General features: G+C 37.5%; 1 protein-coding gene across 1 annotated transcript in view; it reads right to left on the bottom strand.

Annotated features, from left to right (window-relative positions):
* The window catches only part of SATB2 (SATB homeobox 2), a 176,287-nt gene that overhangs the window by 69,986 nt on the left and 80,463 nt on the right, over positions 1 to 25,838 (bottom strand). Inside the window, exons 6-7 of the mRNA XM_037043686.1 lie at positions 23,527 to 23,629; positions 3,378 to 3,850 (exon numbers count right to left, since the gene is read on the bottom strand). Of these exons, the coding sequence (XP_036899581.1) occupies positions 3,378 to 3,850; positions 23,527 to 23,629 (576 nt within the window). The remainder of the gene's footprint in view (positions 1 to 3,377; positions 3,851 to 23,526; positions 23,630 to 25,838) is intronic.

Below are 25,838 nucleotides of genomic sequence, written 5' to 3'. Positions count from 1 at the left end.
TTTCTTTCTGGGTGTAGCCATCTTACAAATTTAATGGCAGGAGGAAAAAGTAAAATGTGTTCCATGTTTCAATTAGACCTTTTATAACTTGGCACTTGAAAGATGGCAATGCCAAAGAAAAATCATTAATCCATAAAAATAGACAAAAAGGAAATGTGCAGGAGAAGACAGACCTTCTGAGTCTTGGGCCTTGGCAGAGCATTCCCTCACACCAGCATGCTCTGTCTTTTGTCTAGGCTCATTGTGTGTCTACTCTTACACTTCATGCTATTTGGAAAAAAGGTATACTGTGTTTGATTTCAGTCCAAAGTAATGTAACCATGCTTTCAATTTTGTCCTTAGCCAAAGGAGCTGCATGTGGACCCAGGCAATAAAATGTTGGCTAGCCATGAAATGCCCGTTCACACACATGAATGATAAATGAAAGAAAACACACACAGAATGGCAAACACAGACTAAAAGGCGCATCCTTCCACTTGTATTTTGTCACCGTATGCAACAGACTTGCTCAAAAGGACCAGAGTGTTTCCTAACCCCAGGCCACGTAACTGTGGACACCCAAACGCTGCCTGAGTACCGACTCACAAGAGAGAAGTGATGGAGTGATGTCTGGAACCGTGCAGACCTCTGTGAGCCTCCAAACTCAGTTTCAAATGATGTAAACAGACTCTGTCAATAATAGAAAGTATAAATCTGCTAAGAGTCAAGAGAGCAAGAAGTTTCACCTCTCTGGGCCTCCTGCCACACTCAATCTGTCAGCCCTAAACCTCAAACAACCCTACTGCTGCCACTCCCGGAGTCCCCGCACTGCTGAAGCCCGGTACCAAACCGCCGTGGTCAGTTCTGTCACTTGTGCATGCCGTCGGCTTCAGCTGAGGCCCGGCTCAAACCCTTCTATCTCAAACTGACTCCTATCCCACTCAAACTTTCAACCCACCCGTGGCCTCCCTTTCAGCACCACATTTGGGAAACACTAATTTGCCCCTGCTTCTGTATCCTCGACAGTTAATCACTCCTTAAGTCGTGAATTCTGGCTCCTGCCTTCACCACTCTAATGAAATTATACTCTCAAGTTTGCAAAGATCTCTACCAACCAATCACCAAATTTCACGGCATGGGTTCAAGCTTCTCCCTCCAGACTCCTTAGGTTTCCACAGCTAAACCAGCCTCCTGGAAACGCTACTCATGTCTTCTATCTATCTCTCCAGCAGGTCCCCATCCTTCCATCTCCACCTGGCCCCATCTCTCCCTGCACTTCTCCAGTCTCTGCCTAGTGGGCATAGTGGTGACAGTTTTGTCCCCTCATTTCCCCGACTCTTTAAATCCCAGGCTCTGTAAATAAATTTCAAATCTCTTTCTCTGTCCCTGACCACTCACTCTTCTTAGCACCAAACTCCTATTTTCAATGACTGCTACACATTTGCACTTTAAGAAATCTGCCTGCACCTGAAATTCAAAATAGCCCAATCCAAAATAATCACTTTAACTTTGCCCCCACCATCTCTATCAATATCCTCCTTGACTCTCCCACTAAAGCATTATTCTCAATCACCAGGCTCACACCTTGGCATTACGTTACCTCCTTCCCTCGTCACCTATCCAAGTGGTTGCACTTTTCAGCCACCTGGCCTTTCACAATGCTTCTTGACTGCACCATTGCTGTCAGCCTGGTTCAAAACTTCTACTCATTTCAGTGGGACACTTATGGCAGCCTTGCAAATGATAGTCCTACCCTCTTGCTATCATGAGGGGAAGAGAAATCTTCCTAAAATCCAATTCTGGTTATTGGACCATAGCATATTCCTGTATTAAATTTTCAATGCTTTCCAGTGCCTACTGAAGTTCAAAGTTCTTAGCATGGCCCAAAGACCTTTTTTGATCTGTTCCCTCCAGATCAAAGTTCTAGTTACCTAGCTTTGCTATCAACTACCCACTATTCCCATATTTTAAACTCAACACTTTTTCCATGAATTCTTTTAATCTAAAATATCCTTCTTTCTACATCCTTTGTCTGTTAAATTTTATTTATCCTTCAAGGTCTAACTCCCCAGCAACGTAACACTCAATTCAGTTGTTTACACGTGTGTTGGCCCACGATCTTTTTTATTTTCACTTGCACAGAGCTTAGATTCCTGCCTTGCACTTAGTAGGTGGCTCCACTTAAAACCACTGTCCTCTTAAAGACTTACCATATTCATTCTACTGTAGTATTCCTTACCCCCAGCTTCTCATGAACACCTACTACAACTGCTGACATTCTCCTATACTGTTCGCCACACTTCACATTTTATTTCAGTTACTTGGGTTCATTTTTTGTTTCACTGTAAGGTCCTTAACTCCTTGAAATTAGCACTTTTACTTTTTTGTTACTCAAATAAGTGCTAGATCAGTGGTTCTCAAAGTATGACCCCCAGACCAGTTGTTCCAGTATCACCTGGGACTTTATTACAAATGCAAATTTCTGGGTCCAACCCCCAGACCTGTTGAATCAGAAACTAGGATGAGGCCCAGCGAACTGTGTTTTCACAGCCTTCCAGGTAATGCTGATGTGCACTTAAGTCTAAGAACCAGTGACAGAAAAGAATCTCTTACGTATAAGTGACTTCTCAATAAAATAAGACATACATAAATAAATAGTTTATCTTCCTAACATTTAGTATTGTATTGGCATATAATTCCCCTAAAACATTCAAAATATGAATAAACTATTATAACTTTATTAATATCTTAAATCTAACTTGTATATTTTGAAGTGTTTATATATTACAGAAATTATATCACATAATGATCAGTCTTTATGAAGTTCAAAAACTAAGTAATAATAGATTGGGCATGCATGAATAGTTTTAAAACTACTTTTTAAAAAACAAGATAATGACTACCACAAAGTTCAAGGTCAGGGTTACATCTGAGAAACAAGCAGGTGACAAACATGAGGGAGGAGAGGAGCACATAAACCCAAGACACTGGTAACATTTTGGGTCCTCAGTTGGTGAGTTCAGACATGTTCATTAGGTTGCTGAAATTGATTAATTAGTTATAGCTATGCATGGATCAATGGCAGTAATAGTTTATAAACTAAGCATTATTAACTAATCTAATTATATATGCTCTGAGATCCATAAAAACTTTTTAAGAGATAAAACAAAAATGTGTCACAATTCCATCCCTAACATTATTCTTTTTTTATTTCTTTTTTATTGTTTTTGCTATTACAATTGTCCCTACTTTTTCTCCCTCTTCTGACCCCAAGCCCACATTTACACAATGGAATACTATGCAACAGTGAAAAAAGAAGAAGAAGAAACTTTCACAGTTTGCAACAGCATGGATGGCGTTAACCACCAGTTAATGTTCATATTCAATGCTAATGGTACCTGTGTGCGGTTGAATGCCACTCTTGCAAAGACAGCTTGGGACACACTGGCCCTCTTCAGCTCATCTCTGACTTGCTGGTAGATATCTGGAGAGACTTCCACAGAAGAGTTGGTTGGCTCTGGCTTAACTGCTCTGGGAATGGGTGGATGGTTCAAGAACTGCTGGTTGATGGCTTGAGGATGCTGGTGGGCCAGGAGCCGGCTAACAGCAATCTGTTGGTTTATCAGATGGGCCATGGCTATTTGTTGCCTGACAAGCTGTGGACTAAGCTGAGGAGAAAGAAGACCAGGGCTCATGATGGGCTGTAATGCGGGCACTTGGTTTCGAATTGGTGTACTGTGGTGGATTTGGCTATGAGGAGACTGTTCGTTGGTTTTCCCCAAGGATGCCAGCTGATTCATATTTGGCAAATGCATTGGACGCTGGCCCAGAACACAATAGTCTGAAAGGTTTTCTCGTTCCACTCTTTCCACTGTTAAGAGATAAAAGTGATAATTATCATTATGTTCATGGTATAATTCATTGCTAATCTATGTGCTGTTTTATCACATTTTTGGCAAATTAATGACATAGACTTTTTTAGACAAAACTGGAAGCCCCAAAGTAAAAATAAGTTATGCTTTCTTGCAAAATATTAGAATAATAGATTTTTATAGGTGATATGGAAGTAATAATATTTGTCATTTGAATTTTCTTACATTCTTAAAAGCAGGCATTTTAGTGAATAGCCAAGACACAAACCACTAACCATAACAAATTCTATATTCTCTTATATTTCCAAGCTCTATCATCTCTATCATCTTTTGTTATAAATGCAACAGCTATTATCACCTTCTTTAGTTTGTGATTAATGGTAAAGTTCATGGTCATCAGGAAATGATGAGGACAATATCTCCTGCTGAATTAACTACAACCTCCTAATGAAAATCCACATAACTACCATTATACAACACAGAAACAGTAACAGATAATGCCTAACACATAGTGTATCTTTTTTATCTACTCACTTGCTACCTTTGCCATAGGAATATTTCCTTAATAAGTTAATATTTTAATGATTATAACATACAGTAGGATAGTAAAGCTCACAAAATTAATACCATCACCTTGACCTGCCACTCAGTATGATGCTTCCCCTTTCCAGGTTATCTACATTTTACATTCTCTTGCACTTTAGTAAAAATTTAAGGGATAACCTTGAAAGGGAGAAGAAAAAGACAGTATCACACGTGTTCAAACACGAGGCAGATTTTTTTCTTCCCCCAAGGATGTTTCTCAACAAAGAGTGAGTCACCTCATAGTCAAATCCTTATCTATATCTCTGCATTACTTTGTTATGTAAAACAAAGGTTTATTTGGAGAAAATACAATAAGCTAAGAAACCTCCATCATTACTAGTTTTGAATGCTTGTAGATGTAATCTACAAAATCTGTTTTTTAAACAAAAATTCCAAACAGATTCAATAATTATTTCCTAAAATTCCAAACGCTGGATATGATTATGCAAAGCCTATTAACCATTTTTTTTGGTTTTGAACAAACTGCTTCTTTTTTTATTTTATTTTAATTGTTGTTCAAGTAAGATAACCTTTTTAAAAAGACTCTTTTGGGTAGTTAAACGCTGGAGATCAAAAGTATTCACCTATAGAAAAAGTTTTTTAAATGTCCCTCTATTTTTGTATCATTATTAATGGTACATTATTAATTTTTGTACACAAAATGAATGGTGCCTGTAGCTCGGCATATGGTTTACAGTGACAGAACCATATCTGAATCCAAAAAGTGCTGAGTCTCCATATAATTTAGGCAGTAATGTTTGGTAGAAAACTGAGTGAGATGAGTCAAACAGCGATGAGTTTGTCTTTACTTTGGCTGAAGAAACTAGTCACAGATCACATGTGTAGACTTTTGAGTAATTAGTTAATGAACTGTAAGGGTGGGGAAAAGCAGTATTTCTAAATTAATATTTTATATAGTATATGATTTTAAAATGCATATGAAGAGGTAAATTAATACGTACAAATGTAAGTAAACATTTGACCACTTTATCTACATATCTAAAGTATAGATATCCTTTATATCTTTTATATATTCAAAACCTCAGAAAATAGATAATCTTGGGTTCACATTATATTCAGATATACACAGTATTTTTTTCTGCTTTAAAAAACCTGAATGTTACCCTCACTTTCCCATCAACCCCATAAGTCAAAAGTTTACATCAAACTTCTTTAAGTGTTCAGTTTTTAACTTAATCCTTCAGTGTAATTCATTTAGTTTGTATTCACCTTTCCTTCATGAGGTTCAAGGTGAACAAATCATTTGAATTTTATCCTCTAAAGGCAAATATTTTTCAGTCATTGTATTAATTAAACTTTTAGGTATACAATCTTAAAAATCAAACCAAGCAAATAGTTAAGAGCCTTCAAATAAGGCAGGCTGACACAGTTTTCATAAAACTAAATTTACTAGTATAATTTCCTTACTGAGAAAAGAGGCAGAGACTGCAGACGGCTTCTAGAGTCAAGTCATACTCTATAAGCAGAAACATTTGGCCCCAGATAGACATTTTATTCACTTTTACTTTTTTATCTGCTTTTTAATTCAGGCAAAGTAAAGACAAATTCAAATATTAAATTATGTTTCAGGTACTTTAGCAAAACTTTTATTTGTTTCTTTTTCTACCTAAAATGCACAGACCATTCTCTCATAGCATGCATTCTTTGACTAAAAATTAATTTTCCAAAATTTTGACATTTTCCTTTTTCAATGACTTAATTACATTTGAGTAAGTTACTTTCCTGAGATATAGCTAAATGATACCATCAATAAAAAAACACTCCATTCACAGATCTAGTCATAGCCATGCACACAATTAAGCACAAATATCAGAGTTCCATGAAGCCTGTATGAACTCGTGTAATACAAAGCAGAATAATGTCAATCCATATTCCTTTAAGATTATATTGTACATAATAATTCTTCCTTTTCTTACGAGTTCCCAGATCCTTCTAAGTTCATAGAGTTAAGAACAATGACTGTAGAAATATCTTTAGAAACATGTGGTAACACCATGAAGTACTAACCACTTAGTAAAATGCAGCGAAGGAACTGCAGGCACAAATGCCTACACACTCAGGTAGAGAACAACCAAAGAAGCCTGCTGCGGGGCACTGAGCAGAGCAAGGGAAAGACTGTTCAGTCCAAAGGGAGCAGCCCCTAACTTGCATCAGCCAGCTTTTGTCTTCCTCGTATTGTCATTTCTTCAGATTTTTTTAGGAAAATAAAAGTTGGATTTTTACACGTTAGCTCCTAATTTTTAAGTGTTGGCAACTAATTCCATTTTCAAAACACAATAAAAGCCAATGAAAACATTTCTGAAAACCAGATGCTGCCCATCGACAGGCAGTCTTAAATTTTTGCCTATTAGACTGAAGACACCCCCTATGTTGCTAAAGGAAAAAAATCAGCAACATGTGTCAAAGATGGTAAGCCAGTCCTTATACCAGGACCACTGCAACAGACCACTGCAAGAGGGGGCACTACAATAGGACTGCGGTGTGAAGGGAGTTTGGGCCCAACTCCAAAAACAGCATGGGCAAATGGGAATTTACAGCGAAGGAGTAGGGTTGGGGGTCAATGCATGGAAAATTACTTAAGAGGACGTATCAAATGTAAGAGGGATCCTGGCTAAACCAACCTAACAGGATTCTTTGCTGAAGATAGGCCAGAGGAATCTGACATCACCTGGGGGACAATGGAAGATGAGATATCAAAGATGATCAGGTATCAAGGTTATAGGGGGTTCTGGTTAAACTGACTTGGCAGGGTGCTTAATGAAACTGGAATTTACAAGGAAGTATACAGATGGGCCTAGGAGAAGGTTCAGGAGTTTCTCTAAAGTTTGGTTAAGCAATGAATCTTTGTCAATGTCTTTCCTGACACTCTACCAATAAAAGCCAAGTTCTTTACAGTAAAGAACAAAGGGGAGGAAGAATCATGATCCCACCATCACCAGTGGCTAAAAATCAAATGCTCATCAACAGGGTGCATTTCCACTGACCAAAGCAATGCATGATTTCAGTAATGATTTGCACAGATTTTACCAAATTTTTAAATTTTTTTCAATTTTTTCTGCTGCAACTCCCACAAAAATATCAGAATAATATTTAGCCTCTTAAGTCATAGCAGGTGAAATACAAATGCTTAAAAAAGAGTCAGAGGAACATCACAAACTGAATTTGGGTATTCATTATTTCTATTTCTTTTTCTTTCTTTCTAATCTCCCTCCCTTCCTTCGTTCTTTTTTTCCCTCCCTCTTTCTCTGCCTTCTTCCCTTTTTCTTTTTAAATTATTTCGAAGTAAACACAAGGAATAAAATGCAGATGTAACAGAAGTGCCTGATTTTGTGTTTTGCTTTTCTCACTCTGAGAGAAAAACATCATGTTAAGCTTGTCTTAAACTAAATCAAGTCCAAAGACAACACCTTGGCTCTGAAGCACCATCTTATCTCTGCAATATCCAGCCATGGATCAGAAATATTGAAAGTGAAGAATAAAAGGCAGTGCTGCTTCTGATGATGGAAACAATGTTCACATTCACAACAGAAAATATTCTCAATGAAGCCAAAATGCTTTCTAACTAAACAGACATTAGAAACACACCGCTTCCAGGGCTTTATATTAGAGATACAACTGAAGTCCCCGTGAATTTGATTCTACTACTACTGTTGACGTCCTGAAGGTGACCCGTAGAGTGGAAAGTGCCCGGGAAGGAATGCTGCCCCCACCTCCACGTGCAAGTCCCCACACAGGACGTGGACTGAAGAACTAAAGAAACAAGTGGGGCTGACACACTCCCAGTAGCTGAGAGGCTTTCTGTAGCTTTCTCACCTTTGGGCACACAATACAGATCTGGAATCTGCTCTGGTTTCTGAGACACTCACTGGATCAGTAAGTTCCAGGAGGATCTTACTGATTCCTTTGAGCCTTCTGCAAGTCAGTGAAAACCGCAGGGAATGAGAAACCAGAATCTCACTACCCTTTGAGCTTCTGGGATTCCATTCAACTCCAGAGTAGAAGAGGCCTCTATAGCCCTGTATTAGAATCCCACAGCCTTCCCAACTTCACAGTTGATGTTCCAGCCAAAAGCATCCCCTGACCATTAGCGATTCAATGCCCATGGTTGCTGGCTATGGTAGCTTGTTCCCACCCCAGAAGGTTGCACTCTTCCAAAGAGATTTATCTGCATTATAATTAGAAGATATTTGATTCAAAAATCTCATTTTATTTTAATTTTATGGTACATCCAGGAAGCCAAGTACTTTTTAAATTATTGCAAATCCCTGATACACACACACACACACACACACACACACACACAAATCTTGTCTTATACGCCTATCTGACACTTTTTCCGTAAATTTTTTAATTAAAATTTTGGGTAAATATCTTTTCATCTGTTGGGAAAGATGTATGATATAATGATTCTAAGCAGAGACTCCTAAACTAGACTGCTAGGATTTAAATCTCAGTTCTAACACTTGGTGGATGTGTAACCTTGGGCAGGTTACTTAATTTCCTCATACACTTTTTGTGAGTTAATAATTGTGCCTTCCCTGAAGGGTTATTGTGCAGATTAAATGAGTTAACATTTGGTGACACTTAGAACAATACTGGGCACTATGCACTGTTTACCATTACTATTAGATTCATCCTGGTGCATGTGTAGGTAGAGATGAATGAATATAAACTGTACATTTCAGGTCTCTGCTATTTCAGAGATACTCAAAATATTGTCCCTTAACCATTAATTTCCAAGTCACCTGGAAGCCTGTTAGAAATATGAATTCATGGGCCCTGAATCAGAATCTCTTCTGTGCGCTGAGATTCCAACAATTAAAGTTTGAGCATCAATGTCTGTATTACCTTCGCTTTTACTTCCTGTCTTTTGAGATTAGACTGGATGCTTATTATTATCTTAAAGTTCTAAGAGTAAAGTTTATATAATCGGTATCTAAGTGAAAGATCTTTGTTAAAGTGCTTTTGTAAATATCAGGAAAATATCTGTATAATTATGATTAACAGAGAAGGCTTCTCCTTTCAAAATTTCCTGATCAGGACATTCTGGCCAATGCCCGCTATTTCCTAAAGGTCATCCAAAGAATTGCAATCTTTTCTTTTGCTTCAAGTAACTATGCCATATTACATCATATCAAGCTTAAAAACAAATCCCTACAATTTAAAAGAATTCATTATCAGTATAGAATTACATGCTTCTTGGCACATGCAGGAATATGTTGCTATTCCATTTCTCCAAATGAGGCTTAATAGTTTATATTCTGACCTATAAATTAGGAGGCCGAAGAAGAGATGGAAAATAAAATGACATAATCTCATAGTCCTTGCAATTAAATTTACAGGAATGCTATACAAATAACAGCTTTAAGTTTCCAAAATTACTATGAATACAAAATAGGGAAAATTCAAGAAATAAAATATGCTTTAAATGTACAGGCATACCTCATTTTATTGCACTTCACCATACTGCATTCTTTACAAACTAAAGGTTTGTGGCAACCCCGTGATAAGCAAGTCTCTCAGTGCCGCTTTCCCACAGCATGTCTCACTTCGTATCACATTTTGGTCATTCTCACAACATTTCAAGCTTTTTCATTACTATCATATTTTCAATGACCCACTATATTTTCATCATTATATTCTATTTTCATTGTTCTATTATTGCATTGATCTGGGATCAATCAGTAGTCATCAATATTAAGGCAAGATCCTCCACCAGCAAAAAGATCACAACTTGCTGAAGGCTCAGATGATGGGTAGCAATTTTTAGAAATAAAGTTATTTTTTAAAGATACATATATTGCTTTTTGAGATATAATATTATTGCATACTTAATAAACTACAGTATAGTGTAAACATAACTTTTATATACATTAGATAACCAAAAAAATTTAGGTGACTTCTTGTTTGTGATACTTGCTTTATTGTAGTGGTGTGGAACCAAACCTGCAGTATCTCTGAGGTACACTTGTATACATTGTATACATAGTATGTATACATACTACATTTACATCAACCAAAGAAGAAAAGAAAGTTTCCTACAGTATTTTTAAAAAGCAAATGCTACCCTGGCTAGTGTGGCTCAGTGGCATGAGTGCTGGTCTGTGAACCAAAGGGTCGCTGGTTCAATTTCCAGTCAGGGCACATGCCTGGGTTTCAGGGCCAGGTCCCACAGTGTGGGGGGGCCACAGGAGAGGCGACCACACATTGATGTTTCTCTCCCTCTCTCTAAAAATAAATAAATAAAACCTCTTAAAATAAATAAAAAATAAAATGCAAATACTTACTGGCTTGTTTTTATTTTCCAGAGAATAAGAAGGGACCAAAATGTCCCAACTTAAAAAAGCAAAAACAAAACAAACAAACAAACAACACTATTTTTTCCTTTTCACTTTCGTGCTTCTCTCAGTTAAATGTCATTATTTATATCATGTCTGTAAAGATGTTATTAAAGTAAACACAGTAAAATTTCCATACTCAAAGTATATTCTCCAGTGACTCAGTGCCCCAAAGGGTACGTACAGCTGAGTATTTGTGAGCAGCAAAAGGAGAAGCATCTGATTGGAACAGGTGCCTGCCAATCAGAGCTGGGTGGCATAGGATAGGTGGAAAGAAGAACACTGGGATTTTTAAGGCCTGAGTTGTAACTAGCTGGGTGATTTTGAGATTACCTGTAAAATGAGGAGAATTACCTATAAATTGGTTTTAAATCAATCTTCCAGGTTACTTACGATACTTAATAGCATCTTAAAATGTACTGCTGCTAGGATTTTCAAAACAATTGTCTTTCTCAGAATAATTATTTCTGCTGTTTGACTCTGGCTAAAAGTTATGACTCTCCTAAGACATCTCTGTTAGTGAAACTCCACTCAGCAACAAGAACATTAGTATTTATAGTGGCAACCGCGGTAGCTGGAAGATTGATGTTCCAAGTTTATCGTCTATCAATACTGTGTAAAAGACTGATAATTTTTCCAGAACTAAGAACCTAGTGTTTCAACGCAAACTTTAACACAGTTGCTTTTGTGAAATAACCCCTGGGGTTTGCCCATGGTTATAATGACTGAAAAATAATGAACTGGGTAAAAGGTTTTGCATTGAGAAATTTGTAGACTTTTTGGCCTATGGATTTTCCTTAAACCATTAAAAAACTAAATGCAAACAGATAAGCATGAATGAGTGCTAGAAAACTCTAGTACTCCCCCCAAACATCTCCTAAAACCTTGGATGGAAGAATATCAGCTAAAACTTTTTTTAAAGGATGGTGAATTCCTCTGTGACTCTTTCAGCCTCAGAAAGTTCTCTGCAAGTGATTCTACAAAGGTAACACATAGGCTTGCCTTTGGTATTCTTGGTAGAAAAAAATGCCAATGAAATTGATACTTTCAAATGGGTACTCAAACCTTTGAGCACAGAGAAAAGACATATGAACATACCATTGCCTTGGATTTCCAAACCTTCAGCCCAAGTTCTCTACTTCCCCACCCATAACCCCAAAACCATGGTGTTCGATTTTAAACAGTGATTATGTCTAATACCAGTGAAGTTAGATAAGTTGTTTAAGGTCAAATAGCTATCCAAACGTAGATAAATATTTAGAAATATTTAAAAAGATCAGGGCTGACTCTAGCCTCATAAGCATAATAAACAAACCACATGGACTGTGAAAACTACTTTCTATTTTTCTTTCTCTGCATACCTCTAAGTGAAGTTCTTAGTGCCTAAATGTTTCACAAGTACTTTTTAATGGTTTCCTTTAGAGAAAAATGTTTTTATTATAAGTGCTCAAATTTTCACATCATGCTAATGCACCTCTTTTAAAGCATGTTGGCAGGGACCATCAGGCCCTATCACATATATAGTAGCTGAGGCACGGAGCTAAATCCTTTGTACATTATTGTCAGTTAATGCTAGCAACAATTGTACGACAGATATTATAATGCCCACTTTATTGCAGAAGAAGTTCAGAAAAAGTAATGTTACAAACCTGTTAAAGGAAGAAAGAGAATGCAAACCTATGTCTTGCATTCTCTTAACCTAAACCTATTATTAATTTTAGAGTTTGAGTCAGGACTAATCAGCTTCCCAAAGATAAATCCTGCATTCTACTCAGCCTCATGCCTCCACTAACACCTTGTAGACCTTCCTGAGGTGACAGACTGAAAAAGCTGGTCAAAAAAGTGATGAAATCGCTGATTCCTCAAAAATTAAATTAGCTAATCAATAAAATAAGGTCATGCATATTTATTTATTGTTTTAATTTAGATGATAAATATTTATTAACCAACTATTATGTGCAAGGAATGATGTCAGCCCTGAGAGATACAGTATTGAAAAATATTAGCTTTGGCCCTGGCTGGTGTAGCTCAGTGGATTGAGCGCGGGCCCGCAAACTAGAGGATCACGGTTCGATTCCCTGTCAGGGCACATGCCTGGGTTGCAGGTAGGTTCCCTGCAGGCCAACTCCCAGCAGGGGACACACAAAAGGCAACCATACATTGATGTTTCTCTCCCTCTCTCCTTCCCCTCTAAAGATAAATAAATAAATAAAATCTTTAAAAAAAAAAAGAAAAATATTAGCTTTAAGAAAAAAACTCACCTAGATTTGTTTCAAACAATTTAACTGTTTAGAATATGTAGATGTAGCATCTACCTCTGGTTTAAATTGCTTTTCTATCTGATAATGAAACATAGCTCCTTTTGATTCCTATCTCGTCGTATATTACCAATTCATTCCAGTCAGTACAAATTCACATTGATCACATGTCTTTTCAGGAATTTCCCTTTCTTCTGTTTTTCTTGTGGCCAAAAAAGCTGTGTCCCAGAATGAGTGTCATCAACATGGATTCCCACCTTACCAATGAAAGACATGAATCACACACAACGTGGAACTTCAGCAAGTATTCTTTATAAACTCTGTAAATATGAAGTGCTTCTTTGAACTAGGTAACCAACAAGAAATAAAGTGTGCATTTACACTCACATAAAATGGTAATAACCTGAGAATCTTAGGCAATCACAATAAATTCACATATGATCGAAGTGCATGAAATTGGTGATGCGCAACAATTTTGACCTGAAAAAATGATGATTTCATGTGGTTCTACCTGACATTTTGTTGACTCCTCTCTCTGAACTGGACTACAACATTAATGTTAAACAACCCTACTATTCACCTGAAGTACTTAAGAGTTAGATTCTCTTTAAATGTAAATAAAACACTAATTCCCCTGAAAACCCGGAGTAGCATCCCACCTGCCAATAGTGAATATGCCCAAACACAGAAAATGCTCCTGATTTACTCTCCCCTCTTCCATAAGTGTGGGTATAGTCAATTTGTTATATAAAAACCATTTTCTGTTAACACAAAGACAGATGTGATTTTAAGAGCTAAAGCTAATATCCCACATATAACACATATAAATCCTACACCATTGGGGGGAAAAACTATTGCCAGAAGAGTTCACTAAATATAATTAAAGAAAATATTAGGCTTCTGAAAGGGCTGAAGGGCAAAAGCAAAAAGAAAAAAGTTAAGTCTTTTAGGACTACAAAACCTAAAGATTTTTTCCTCTACATTTGTTAAAGAGAATCTGTCTCTAGGTTGAGAACTTGATTGCAAAGTCTCTGCCTCAAGCAAGATATTCAGAGCCAACTTGTTAACTCCTAATAAAACAAGGTTTGGAAGGAAAATGCTTCCAGCCCCGTAAGTGAAAGGCACCAGCCAGCACTGTGATAATACTGAATGACTGGTCTTAGGTGTATGTTCCCCTTATTATCAACTTCCTTTTTCCACCATATTAAGATCCACAAAAACATATATGTCTACCATAAAGCGACTTGAATCTGGACACCTCTGTTTGGGGGCAATAAAAGCTCATAGAACCCCATTATGTTCCATGGAAAAAGTGAGCATTGTCCACCATTACTGGTGCTGCATCAGAACGCTATTGTCCCTTTTGGTTTCATACAATGCTTTATCATAGTTTGAATAATCACTGATCATTTCAAGTATTCCCATAACTTTCTGTATAAGTTAAAGCTACTTATATCTAATATCATCTTTATTTTATTCTTTATTTCAATCTGAAACTATCATTTCAAAGGTGAATTCACACATGATAGAGAAAACACTTTAGAAACTCAGCATTATTGTTCAAGAGTGTTCTACTTTTTGACATTTGGCATTCTCTGTGTGTATCAATTCTTTGGTTCAACCTATTGAAGAAAAACTAATCAAGGAAACAATCAACTCATGATTCATTCTTTTTTTCTGTAATTTTATAGAACTTAAATTTCTCAGATCATTTCTTAAGGAAAATAATAAACTAGAGGGAAAAACCTCAAAGGGATATTTTTCTTAGACACAAATGGTCCCTAATTTTTACTCAATAAAGGTGTTACTATGTCTTTCAGTGGAACTGACTATTGCTAAATCTTTAGCTCAATAACTAATTAGTAGAAAAAGAGAATGATTCTAAACAATTACTAATTTGCTAAGGACATTTGTAAAATGATTTAAACAACCTAGTATTTTCTTTTTTCTCCCAATTGAGAAATCAGATAGTAAATAAGATTAGTCACAATATAATATGTGCAAAAATAAAACTGTTCTAAGTTCATATATGTGCAAATAAGTTCACCTATATCATTTAATTCTATTATTATTCACTAAGTACCTACAATGTTCAAGGTCCTATACTCACACAGCGCTGAGGAACTCACACAACAAATGAGTCACCAGATGTTCCTCCATGGAACAGTGGGTCTGTTAGAGGCTTACTCCGGAATCAAAACTACTATGGAGCATGGAACTTAGAAAGCTGACAGCCTGAAAGGCCCATTGTTAGAACGCACAGCCTGCCTGGTATTCCGTATGAGTCAGGTCTATTCCCTGGGGAGTTTAAGACTCCCAGCTCAGATAATCTCACCTTCTTGCAAAAATTAAATGAAGGCCTACCCTCAGTCGGGCAAACGGCTAGCTAAACTGTCTATCATAGGCAATTGTCATGTTAGTGCTGGCATCTTGCACAGCACTTGTATTTAAGAGCTTCAAGCACCTTGCAAATGTCAGTGCTTTTCAGCTTTTAACTTAATAAATCATCTGAAAAAATAAATATAAATTTTTACTTAATTAAGCAAATTAAATAATTAATCAGGAAACTAAGAGAATTCTTTGATTTTAACCATTTGATTCACCCCAAACTAGAGGACATCACCACAATCATACTGGATTTTAAATAAGCTAGACATTTCCTAGTCTACGGACAAAAACCTCTCATTTCACAATTCTGTACATTCTGTGTCAGTCACCTCCAGATCTATCTTTGTTTTTGAGTTTTTAATCTTGTTTCTGGGCAGGACAAATGGAAGTATGAAACCATGAGAAATCTAAAGCACACTGGGATTAAATGCTAAGAATAAAGGAGACTTGCACCACTATAAATCCGTAACTATGTCACATCAGTTCACCACCCTACTTCTCTCTCATTGTTTCCCAAACGCCATTGATCCAGCACTGCTTCAGGTGTTCTCCTCTACCAAGGCCCAATCCCAGCCATTCTCTCTTTCCCTGCCAGGTCATCATATCGCCTACGCACCAAACCCCACCATATGGCACAAGCTACCTCTTTCTTTACCCCTCACTCCATCTTCAAAATCTGGCTCCTTATCCATCTCCTTTCCTCCAGGTTCTTTTACTTTCAAAGGCAAAGTATCATTTGTGCCTCAGACCCCATCCCCTCCTAGATCATGAACTCTAACTAATCATCCCTCCTCATCATCAGAGGTCCTAGCTCCCACTGAATCCATCCTCCCTCTCCTGAGTATTGGGGTACAAAGGGGGAGGGGGAAAGTGCGTGTTCTACTTAACCCTAGTGCTGCAGCTAGCTGCTTTATATCATTTCCTAAGCCAATATCTGCTATCATTTCTTTGCCTCCTTCCCTTCTTGGATGCGTACGTTACTTTTGTTCTCGCACTCCTGGCAAATAGCTCCCTCCAAGTCATTATAGTCTCTTTTTTGCCAATACTAAGAACTCCCAATTACCTCTTCTCCTTGTCCGCTTCCTGGCACCACCACCACCATTTCTCCACTGGTAACCCATTTTCTCTTGGCTTCCATTTCCAGAAGCTCCACTTCCTTCCTAATCATGTCTTCTTAAATCATGCTCCTTTTCCTCTCGAAGCTTCTAATTCCCTCCTGGTCTCACTCTCCCCTTTTGAAAGGCTCCTTTGGTATCATTTTAACTATCATATCCAAATAACTGGCTCCAAAATCTATTCTCTAGTCCCATCTTTTGGCCAGCTGGCTCCACATTCTGAACAGCCTGAGGAATATCTCCACGTAGTTCACCAATTATCACTGAAGTTATCAGCAACTTACTCTAAATATACATTGTCCTATTTCTGTCAAAACCAAGAGTCACTTAAGCTCAAAGCGCCTGGATTCTACTCTGATTTCTCTTTCTCTTTCCCACATACATATTGACTGGTCACTTCACTCTTTCTCACTACTTCCACCGAAAGCCACGTCTCATCTCCCTCAGTGTCTTTACTTCTACATGTTACTGCAGTGAATTTTATTTCTCCTACTTCCTCCAGTGTGTACATACTGCCCCTTCTCCCGCCCACCTGCCTCCCCATGTGTTATTTCTCCTCAGATTGCTGCCTTGCCTACAAACTTGACACTGAACAAGTAAAATTTGTGAACCTTTCTCTGTGCTACCATTCCACCAGCTTATAGCAATACCATCTACTTGCCAGACATACTTACAGGGCTGCATCCCCTGCTAGGCTGAGGGCAACACAAGTAGAGTTAAGAACCACATCTTATGTGTTACTGAATGCATCTCACTGCTTCTAACACTGAATGCAGCCTGTAGTAGAGGCACTCACTAAACATTTAATTAAAATTAGTTATTTAATTGTGACTAATTTTCTTGCAAGGAAAATTTACTGCCAGGTATATAAAGCAGATGCTCAAATTTATGTTTAAATGGCAAAATGTGTGTTATATTATAAGTTATTTTACATAGACTATAGACTTTTTGAAACCAGGACCTGTGTCTTATACTTCTTTCAAATAGGAAGTATATCAGATGGATGGATAGATAAATGGGTAGATAGATAGATGGATGGATAGATGGATGGATGGATGGATGGATGGACAGATGGGGAAGAAAAGGGAGTTAGAAAAGCAGATCCTTTTCCCTTTTCTATCCCTTTTAAACAACATGTATTTATACATATACGTGTATTTAACATATGTATACATGTATTTGACATGTATAAATGAGCAGATAGCAAGTTTGTTTCTTTTAATCTACAAACTACATTGTTGACAAACAACTGTTTTTACTTCTTTAAACACTTATGAATGAACATTTTCACACTAGAGAAGCAGCTACCGGTACAGCTGGAATTGGCTTCTTAAGATACAAATAGGGCTGTAACCACTGTGGCTCAGTGGGTTGGGTGTCATCCTGCAAAGTGAAAGGCTGCCTGTTCAATCCCCGGTCAGGGCACATGCCTGGGTCTCGTGCTCAGTCCCCTGGTTAGGCGGCATACAAGAGGCAACGGAGGGCTGTATCTCTCACACACTGATGGTTCTCTCCCTCTCTTTCTCTCTCCCTCTTTCTCACTCCCTTCCACTCTCTCTAAAAATAAATAAATAAAATGTTTAAAACAATAGAGTCAAATTTTTAAAAACATCCAAGTAAGGAATTAGCCCACGTCTGAGCTTAGGGTTCAAGGAGTTCTCCAAGCACCGTTCTTCCACTTGCTGGCGCTACTTGTTAGCTTCTAATCGGAAGGCCAGGTAGGGTGAGGCGATGGATGAACGAGCACCAGTATTCATCAGAGACTGTCACAGTGAATATGTACAAGGTTCTTCCCAATACTGGAAAACCAGGAAGATAAAAAGCAGTTGGTTGTGAAAATGATCTTTGTATTTCCAGGAATCCAATATTTGTATAAAGTTCAAGGATTTGATGATGGCATTCCTTTAAGCAAGGTACAATATGAAGAGGGGACAGACAAACTTCCTTGCCAAACACCTTGACTTAGATCCAAAGCTGAGAGCAAATTGCTTTCGTAACTCAGAAGAATCAGGTAGACAAAAGTAAGTTACTTTTACCTCATCAGAGCTACACAACAGCAGAGGCAGAAGTAGCGGCAGTTGATTAAAGGCATTGTCCTGACCACCGATAGCACCACGGCAAAGCAAGGGCTGCCTCATGGAACCAGGTCAGAGGACACTGATTTCTCTATTCAACTCCGAGGCACCACTTCGTAAATGACACAATCATTTTGGGGTACAAGAGGTGCTTTAAATGTGGTAACATTATATCATTTCAGCTATAATGATCATAATTACTTATTTCTTTTAATCACAACCCACTTAACCACTTTAGTACAGAGGACTAGTTCAAGGAGTTTAATTTTCATTCAACATCTAATCTTTGTGTTTACTGAAACCCTTCACGGGCTTTGTTTACTGTCTGCTTGCTGGCCTGGACGTTTGATCTTGCAAGACTAGATCAGACAGGGTCAGATAAAATACTGATTACTAGAATAAACCAGGCTTGGGGAAGTAACACTGATTTTAAAAATCCTCATTTCTCCCAGCTTTTTAATATTGTGCAAAATAAGCTCAAATAAACAAATAAAATTAAGACAACTAGCAATCAGGGGGTTCTTGAGCAATGATTGAGAAAAAGAAAGTGATGGGAATAATTTTGCTTTGGGGTCAAAACTATGAGGTTTAGTTAGGCCCATTCTTTCTAGTGGTATTATTTTATGACACAAATAATTTCATAATATCCACTAGTATTTATGTGAACCTTCAACAACCCCTTAATTCTTGGGACATATTAAATACTTGTGATTGACCTGACCAAGACAGAAGTTCATTTTGCCAGATGAGAAACACTTTAGATATAAAATTATTTTCTTTTAATTTATTAATTTTTAATTAAGAAATATTTAAAACATATGAGCCCTTTTTGTTAAAGCACTATCATATTCTTACAAAATCCCGTGCAAAAGTAGGTTGCCATAAGAGTATAATTCCTGTTAGTATGGCGTGCATAACTCTCCTTACCTTCATAAAAATGGTGTGGAAAGCTGTTGTCTAAAAATAATTCATGCAAAAGAAGAATTATGTTAAAAAAATAACTGCTATATCAAAATGTACAGAACTCATGAAAGAAAAATGGACAAGGTAAATCCTACATAATCCCAAAAATTCTTCAAAAGAGTGTTGTAATGGCACAAACATTTTCAGGCCCTTGTGGATTATTTTGTATCCAAGACTAAAACTGCTATACATTAAACAGCTATTAATATTGTTGGGTTGGAGGTTTTTTTTTTTTGCTTTCACACAAAATGTACATTTTTTTCTTATACTTTGGAGTTTATGAGCTCTACATCACAAAATGTAGGCCAGAAGAAATTATAATATCGGATGAACAGTGATAAAAAAAACCATGCTGTCTGAAGCAACCCACTACTTCATCCACTCACTTCATTTGCTTCAATATCAAAAACTCATGGGATGCAGGTTCCTGGTTCTGGACCTCCAAAACAGAGCACACAAATTCTGTCTCCCTGTCTACCCTGAATTAACACTAATGTTAACTCAAATATGTCTGTGTGAACTGTGATTGTCTTTGAAATTAAAGAAAAAAGATAAACAGAATGTGCTTTTCTGTGATCTGGGGAAAATAAAGTTAACATGCTAAGCCAAACCAACCTAGGACTTTTTAAAGAAAAGTGTAAATAGTTTAGCTTTAAGAACAACAAATTCAAAAAATGCACATTAAAATGTTTACTTCAAAATTTAGACAATTCCACTTGTATACAGTTTTTACATCTGTTTTTAATGATATCAAATTATTGATCGTTCATTTTTCTCATATTTATTTAAGCATTAACTATAGAATTTGCAATATGATCTTTTTTTTTAATCCTTCCAGTAGACTTTTATTTTTGCCAGGTTTTAGTCATATTTACTTTGATCTTTCAAAGTATATAATTATTTTACTGTTTATTTATTTCTATGAGAAGAGAAAAAATTTTGACCTAGAAGATCTATATGCAGCAATTTGTAACAGAATCACACAGCTTATGTTTAGGGAATCATGGTTTTGATTAAGAAGCAACTATTTAGTTCCCACTGTTTTATTAAAACAGACATTAGCAGATAATAGGAAACATATTTAACAATGTAGCCTGCATTTAGTTTGGAACATCAGTAAGTTAGTTAGAGATTTTCTTCTCCACTGACTGTCAGCCATAGTACATGTAAACAGGTAACTTCGGGCTGAAAGGGAGGTGGGAGGGATTGAGGGAGGAAAACCCGGAGGAGGGACATGGACCTCTGGCTCCTGAGCTCTCAGGAAAAAGCCCTAAGGTTGAATTCTGGTTTTGCTACTACTAATTTCCCCCTTTTTTTCCCAGTCTGAAAACGTATGGACACAAACAAATCTTACAAACAGAATCATTTCTTTCTCGTGAGAAATGGATTCTACTAGATAGAAACTCCCGCAGCAACATCTAGTCATAGCATAAAGCTTCTATCAAATGAAACGTGCCTGTGTAGGTCCAACACTTCCTTTTCTCTAGGGGTCGAAAGTTAATAAAACACTCTTCTCTGGGTGTTTATTTTCTGTGCACCATTATACCTGCCATGAATTCTTTGTTTTTCCTCCCACTCCCTTGGCTGATGAATCAACACCACTTGAACTGTTTTACGGCAGCTTGTGTTTACTTCACACATACCTTAACCTTCCCTTTTCTCTTCCCACTGACACACACACACGCACACACACACTTTTCAACAAGAATGACTAGCTTCGTCTCTTTGAATAGCATGTGTACACAGTGTCTGGCAGCCTCTTCAGGTGTGTGGATCCTTGACCTCCTGATGAAATCAAGGTCTTAGTCGGCTTTCACGGCACTTGAAGATTTAACTGTGCATTTACTATCCTGAGGGAAAAAAACAACTTGAAGAATTGGATTTCTAAGAAAGAAAGGAGAAAAGTGGAAATTGTAAGTGTTAATATGTGTGTGAACATGCACACACACACACATTCTGTAGTGGCAATTCAGAAAACACTAGAGTGAAGGGTTTCCAGTCTTTCTAAATCTGGAATTATACTCCAGACTATTAAAAGAGGACACTCTCTTCCTTTCTCTTAAACAGCAAGTGAATGGGATTTAACAAATGACCTTGAAGCTGCATGATTCTTTGATTTTTAGCCAAAGAGGGTATGTTCAAGCACGTTAACAATCTTATTTTAAAAGGAAAACTTGGAGATAACACTTAGAGAAAAGAAATCCTTCTGAACTACATAATCATGTCTTATAATGTGAAGGCACTATAAACTGTATCCTGTATAAGAGTTAATACTAATAACAGTCTTAAGTGCTCAGACCAGAATCTAAAGGGTCCTAAGAATTTTAGAATATGTTATAAAGAAATAGATCTTAACTCAACTTTTAGTAAATTTAATTTCTCCTGGGTAGTTCAACATCACGACTCTCCTTATAAATTGTGTATTTAGCATAAAATGCTCTCACTCCTTTGTAATCAGAAGTGTGCCAACACTGCATGTGAAGCTCATTTCCTCAAAAGGTAACCTTGTAAACAAGCTCCTAAATCCTCAACAACCAACAAGCATTACTTCCACACTCTGTCTCCCGAGAGGAAACCTGCAGGTAGTAAAACAAATAAATCCATCCTTTACTTTTACCTACCCACCATAAATGTCATTTAGCCCCAGATGGGGGCAGTGAATTGACAGCAAGGCTATGAGAACCTATAATAAAACGTGATGGATGATGACAAAATCGTGCAAAATTTGGACTGGAAGACCCTCAAACATCAACCTATTATGTTGCCCCAAATTCCCCAAATCACCTCGGGTGCCGGTCACGTTTGAATAAAACAACATCTGAACTGGGGTGAGAGCAACATGATTTTTCCAACATTGACATATTTGCAAAAGCAATACATCACAAATACATTTAAAGGGATGGATGGTCTAAATAGCATGACATTTATTATATAAGGGAATTGTATATTCAGGACCAGACATAATTTCATATATAGGGTCAGGCAGAAGTAATGCCTGCTTGAGTGTGGTTGGTAGGGTAATAATGTGGGTATAATCATTTATAGGTTTAATTTGAATGTTTCACCTAAAATGTTACATGGTGTGCTTGAGTGTAATATTGTTATGTTACACGCTTATGATTTTGTAATAAAAGATTCTGTAACAAAAAGGGGGTGTTATTGGCGCTGGGCCCTGTATAAAGCATTACTACTAGCACAACTACTAACTATTCATTAGGGTTATAGTACGATAGCCCTTAGTTAAGAGATTGCTTTGTGCTGATAGTAATTGATTTAGTCTTCACAGTAGCCAGCGACTTCGCTGCTTTTATTTTTTCACTTTTCAGATGAGGAGACTGAGTCTTGGTGAAGTGAATAACTTGTTCCCGCTGCTCACACAGCTAGCAAATAAAAGACCAAGGCTGAACACAAGTCTGCCTGAGGGCAGAGGCCCTTGGCTTCAACTGCTGCTCTAGGATGTCTCCAAATAAACACAACGTCAGAACTCCTTCCCGACCAAAGGGTTCCTGGTACCACAGCAGTGCTTCTGATGCGTAATTTACACTTAAGTGTTGATCTAACCTAGAATGACTGCTTTTAAACTTCCATTAATATATTAGTAGAAATAATTTATTGATTAGATTTTTAAATAAACATGCCTATTGGAAATAAACCATTTCAAAATATTTTGAAAGATCTTGACCTTCACAAAGATGTCCTGTGAAAACATAAACTTCATATATTACACTAAGAATTTTACTTTTAGTTCTAATACAATCCTAGTTTTAAGGAAGCCAGTTTGGATCTCGATGGAAATATTAAGAGTCTCATCTTTATAAAAATTATATAAAACTTTATTTAAAAATTATACCTAATGTTAATATAAATTCCAGAGCATCAGCAATTCATTGGCCTAAGAAATCAAAAACAGGTTTTAAATATAAAAAGTTTACCTTTAATCTTCTTGTACTTCTTATACCATCGCCCAAACTCCTGGCACTTGGTTGCTGACACGTTGGCATAATATGTGCTATTTACAATGGATGAAATCATACTCTGTAAACAAAAAAAGTTATTTTTCATAAATATGAGTACTCCTTTTTAGGGACAAGAAAGAACACATGATAGCCCACAGCAATCTCCTTTGCCTTTTAAATTGAAGGACTCACCCTCCTGTAAACCAAATGATTGAACATTAAATAGGATTGTCTACATTTACTCTCCCTTTAATGTATACTTGTGTGATGACTGTGCTCTCTCCAAAACGCCAACCCAGGGACAACGTCAAAGATGGAGGAGGCAGGACCCACACTGTAGACAAAGGGGGAAAGACAGTGGTGATTTAGGAGCCTGAGCGAAAGGTGAGACTGCGAGCTCCAGCCTCCGTCACCCAAATAATGCCTCTCAGATGTGTCTGCTCTGTTTCCAACTGCAACAAGCTTAGAGAGCCAAGAATCAGAGAACATCCGTGCTACACACTGCAGAACAACATTTAGGGAAATCAGTTAAATTAATATAATTTATAGAAACGTGTGATTAGCACTTGTGTGAAAATTCACCAAATGAAAAAATTAACAGTGCTATTTTAGAGCAGGAGGAACCAAACATAACACTTATACTGTGTTTCAACCAAAAATGAATCAAAGCTGAAACTTTGAGTGCTTCAAGTTACTTGATTCCTTCTTGCCCTTCATCCTCCTCTTCCCCCTCAGCTATACCCCTTAGCTGACTTGTTTGTGATTCTGGGGAAAAGGAAAGAGGGGAGCATCACCTGATTTACAAATGGAAAATTAAAATTATAATCACACACCTTGAATTAAATTTTCTACCGAGATATGTTTGCAGTCAATATGGTGTGTTTGGACCGACATTTGTGGCAGATGTTAACTTAAACCTGAATGACTATGGTAGTCCACGTGTGTGTTGTGTAAATAAATTTTATTGTTGCAAATTCTGTCTGAAAACAAATGGACATAAACAATTCAAGAGATCCAAACGACCTACATTGGGTTTTACATCCTGCCTTGAAATTCACCTTTCTTAAAAAAAAAAATAAGAAAACGTACCCTACCTAGATACGGAGCAATCGAGCAAAATCTTAGCACTTCTAATGGCATTTCTACAAAATAGTTGAGATTAAAAGGATAACAATAAACCAAGGTAATTGCAAATTATTTACCAGGAAGTTCAAATGCCAGCAAACAGTCCTGCACAGCCACCCATTTGAAACAATTCCCTCTGTAAGCCCACAGTCTCCCTCTTTCTCAATCAGTACGCAGTCCTGGTGGGGGAGGAGGCTCCTAATTCAATTCACAGAGACCTCTTCGGCCCTTTGTACATAGCAGATGGCTATCCCCCCACCAGTTAGTGATCTCTAAATGACAATTCTGTTCTCTGAGGGGAGATAATCAGGAGAATCCTTTTAATCTAAGGATCTGAGCACAGCCCTAGGAACGCACAGAGCACGTACCACCCGACTGTCTCACAGAACTTTGGGAGCCTAGCCTGCCGCACTGGAGGATCAGCAGGATCCTGCTCTTCCAGAGGCAGGGTTCTGCTTCATGTACTATTGACAAAGGAGTAAAGAAGTCTCCTGACTAGCCAGACTAGTGCCCTCTCTGGCAGAGCTGTCCTCTCTGTCCTAATCTGTGACACCCTTGGGGACAGTGAGTAGAGTTGTTTCCATTTTTTCCTCCCTCATGTCTAACACAATTCTGATGTGGGATATCTGAGTCACTGAAACATAACAGATGAAAAGGGGCAGAGAAGAAATTTTAAAATGCCAAACTGAAATGTCATAATAATGAAAAATTTAACATGAAAGCAGCCTAGTAATAGATGCAACAGCCATGCTGGGGTATGTGAATAATGGCAAATGCACTTTCTTCTATGTTGATTGTATGAATGTTATCCTCTGGAAAGGCACAGGCTATGCAGCCGAGGGAGGAGTCAGAGCTAAACCTTCTACTGCAAAGTGATTTAACATCAACTGCAAAAGGTAAGATCAGAAGCTCCTGCATTCGTCATCCAAATAATGCCTTTCAGATGTGTCTGTTCTGTTTCCAACTGCAGACCAGAAAGTCTAAAATGCAAAGTGTCTCAAGCGCTGCCTGCAGCTGTACCTCAAGTCTCCCTGGCCCTTAAGACCAGGCCAGGAACCATATTATTCTGGCCCCAGATAATCCACATTTCCCTCACTCCCTGGTCTTACTACTTGGTTATTGTTCCAGGCGCACCTTCATTTACACTGCACAAGGCCACTGTC

This window comes from Sturnira hondurensis, unplaced genomic scaffold (assembly GCF_014824575.4).
Source record: "Sturnira hondurensis isolate 20B ecotype Veracruz unplaced genomic scaffold, ASM1482457v3 Scaffold0004136, whole genome shotgun sequence".
Lineage (NCBI taxonomy): Eukaryota > Metazoa > Chordata > Mammalia > Chiroptera > Phyllostomidae > Sturnira > Sturnira hondurensis.
Note: the sequence above shows the minus strand (reverse complement) of the source record. Positions and strands in the feature narration are given on the sequence as shown.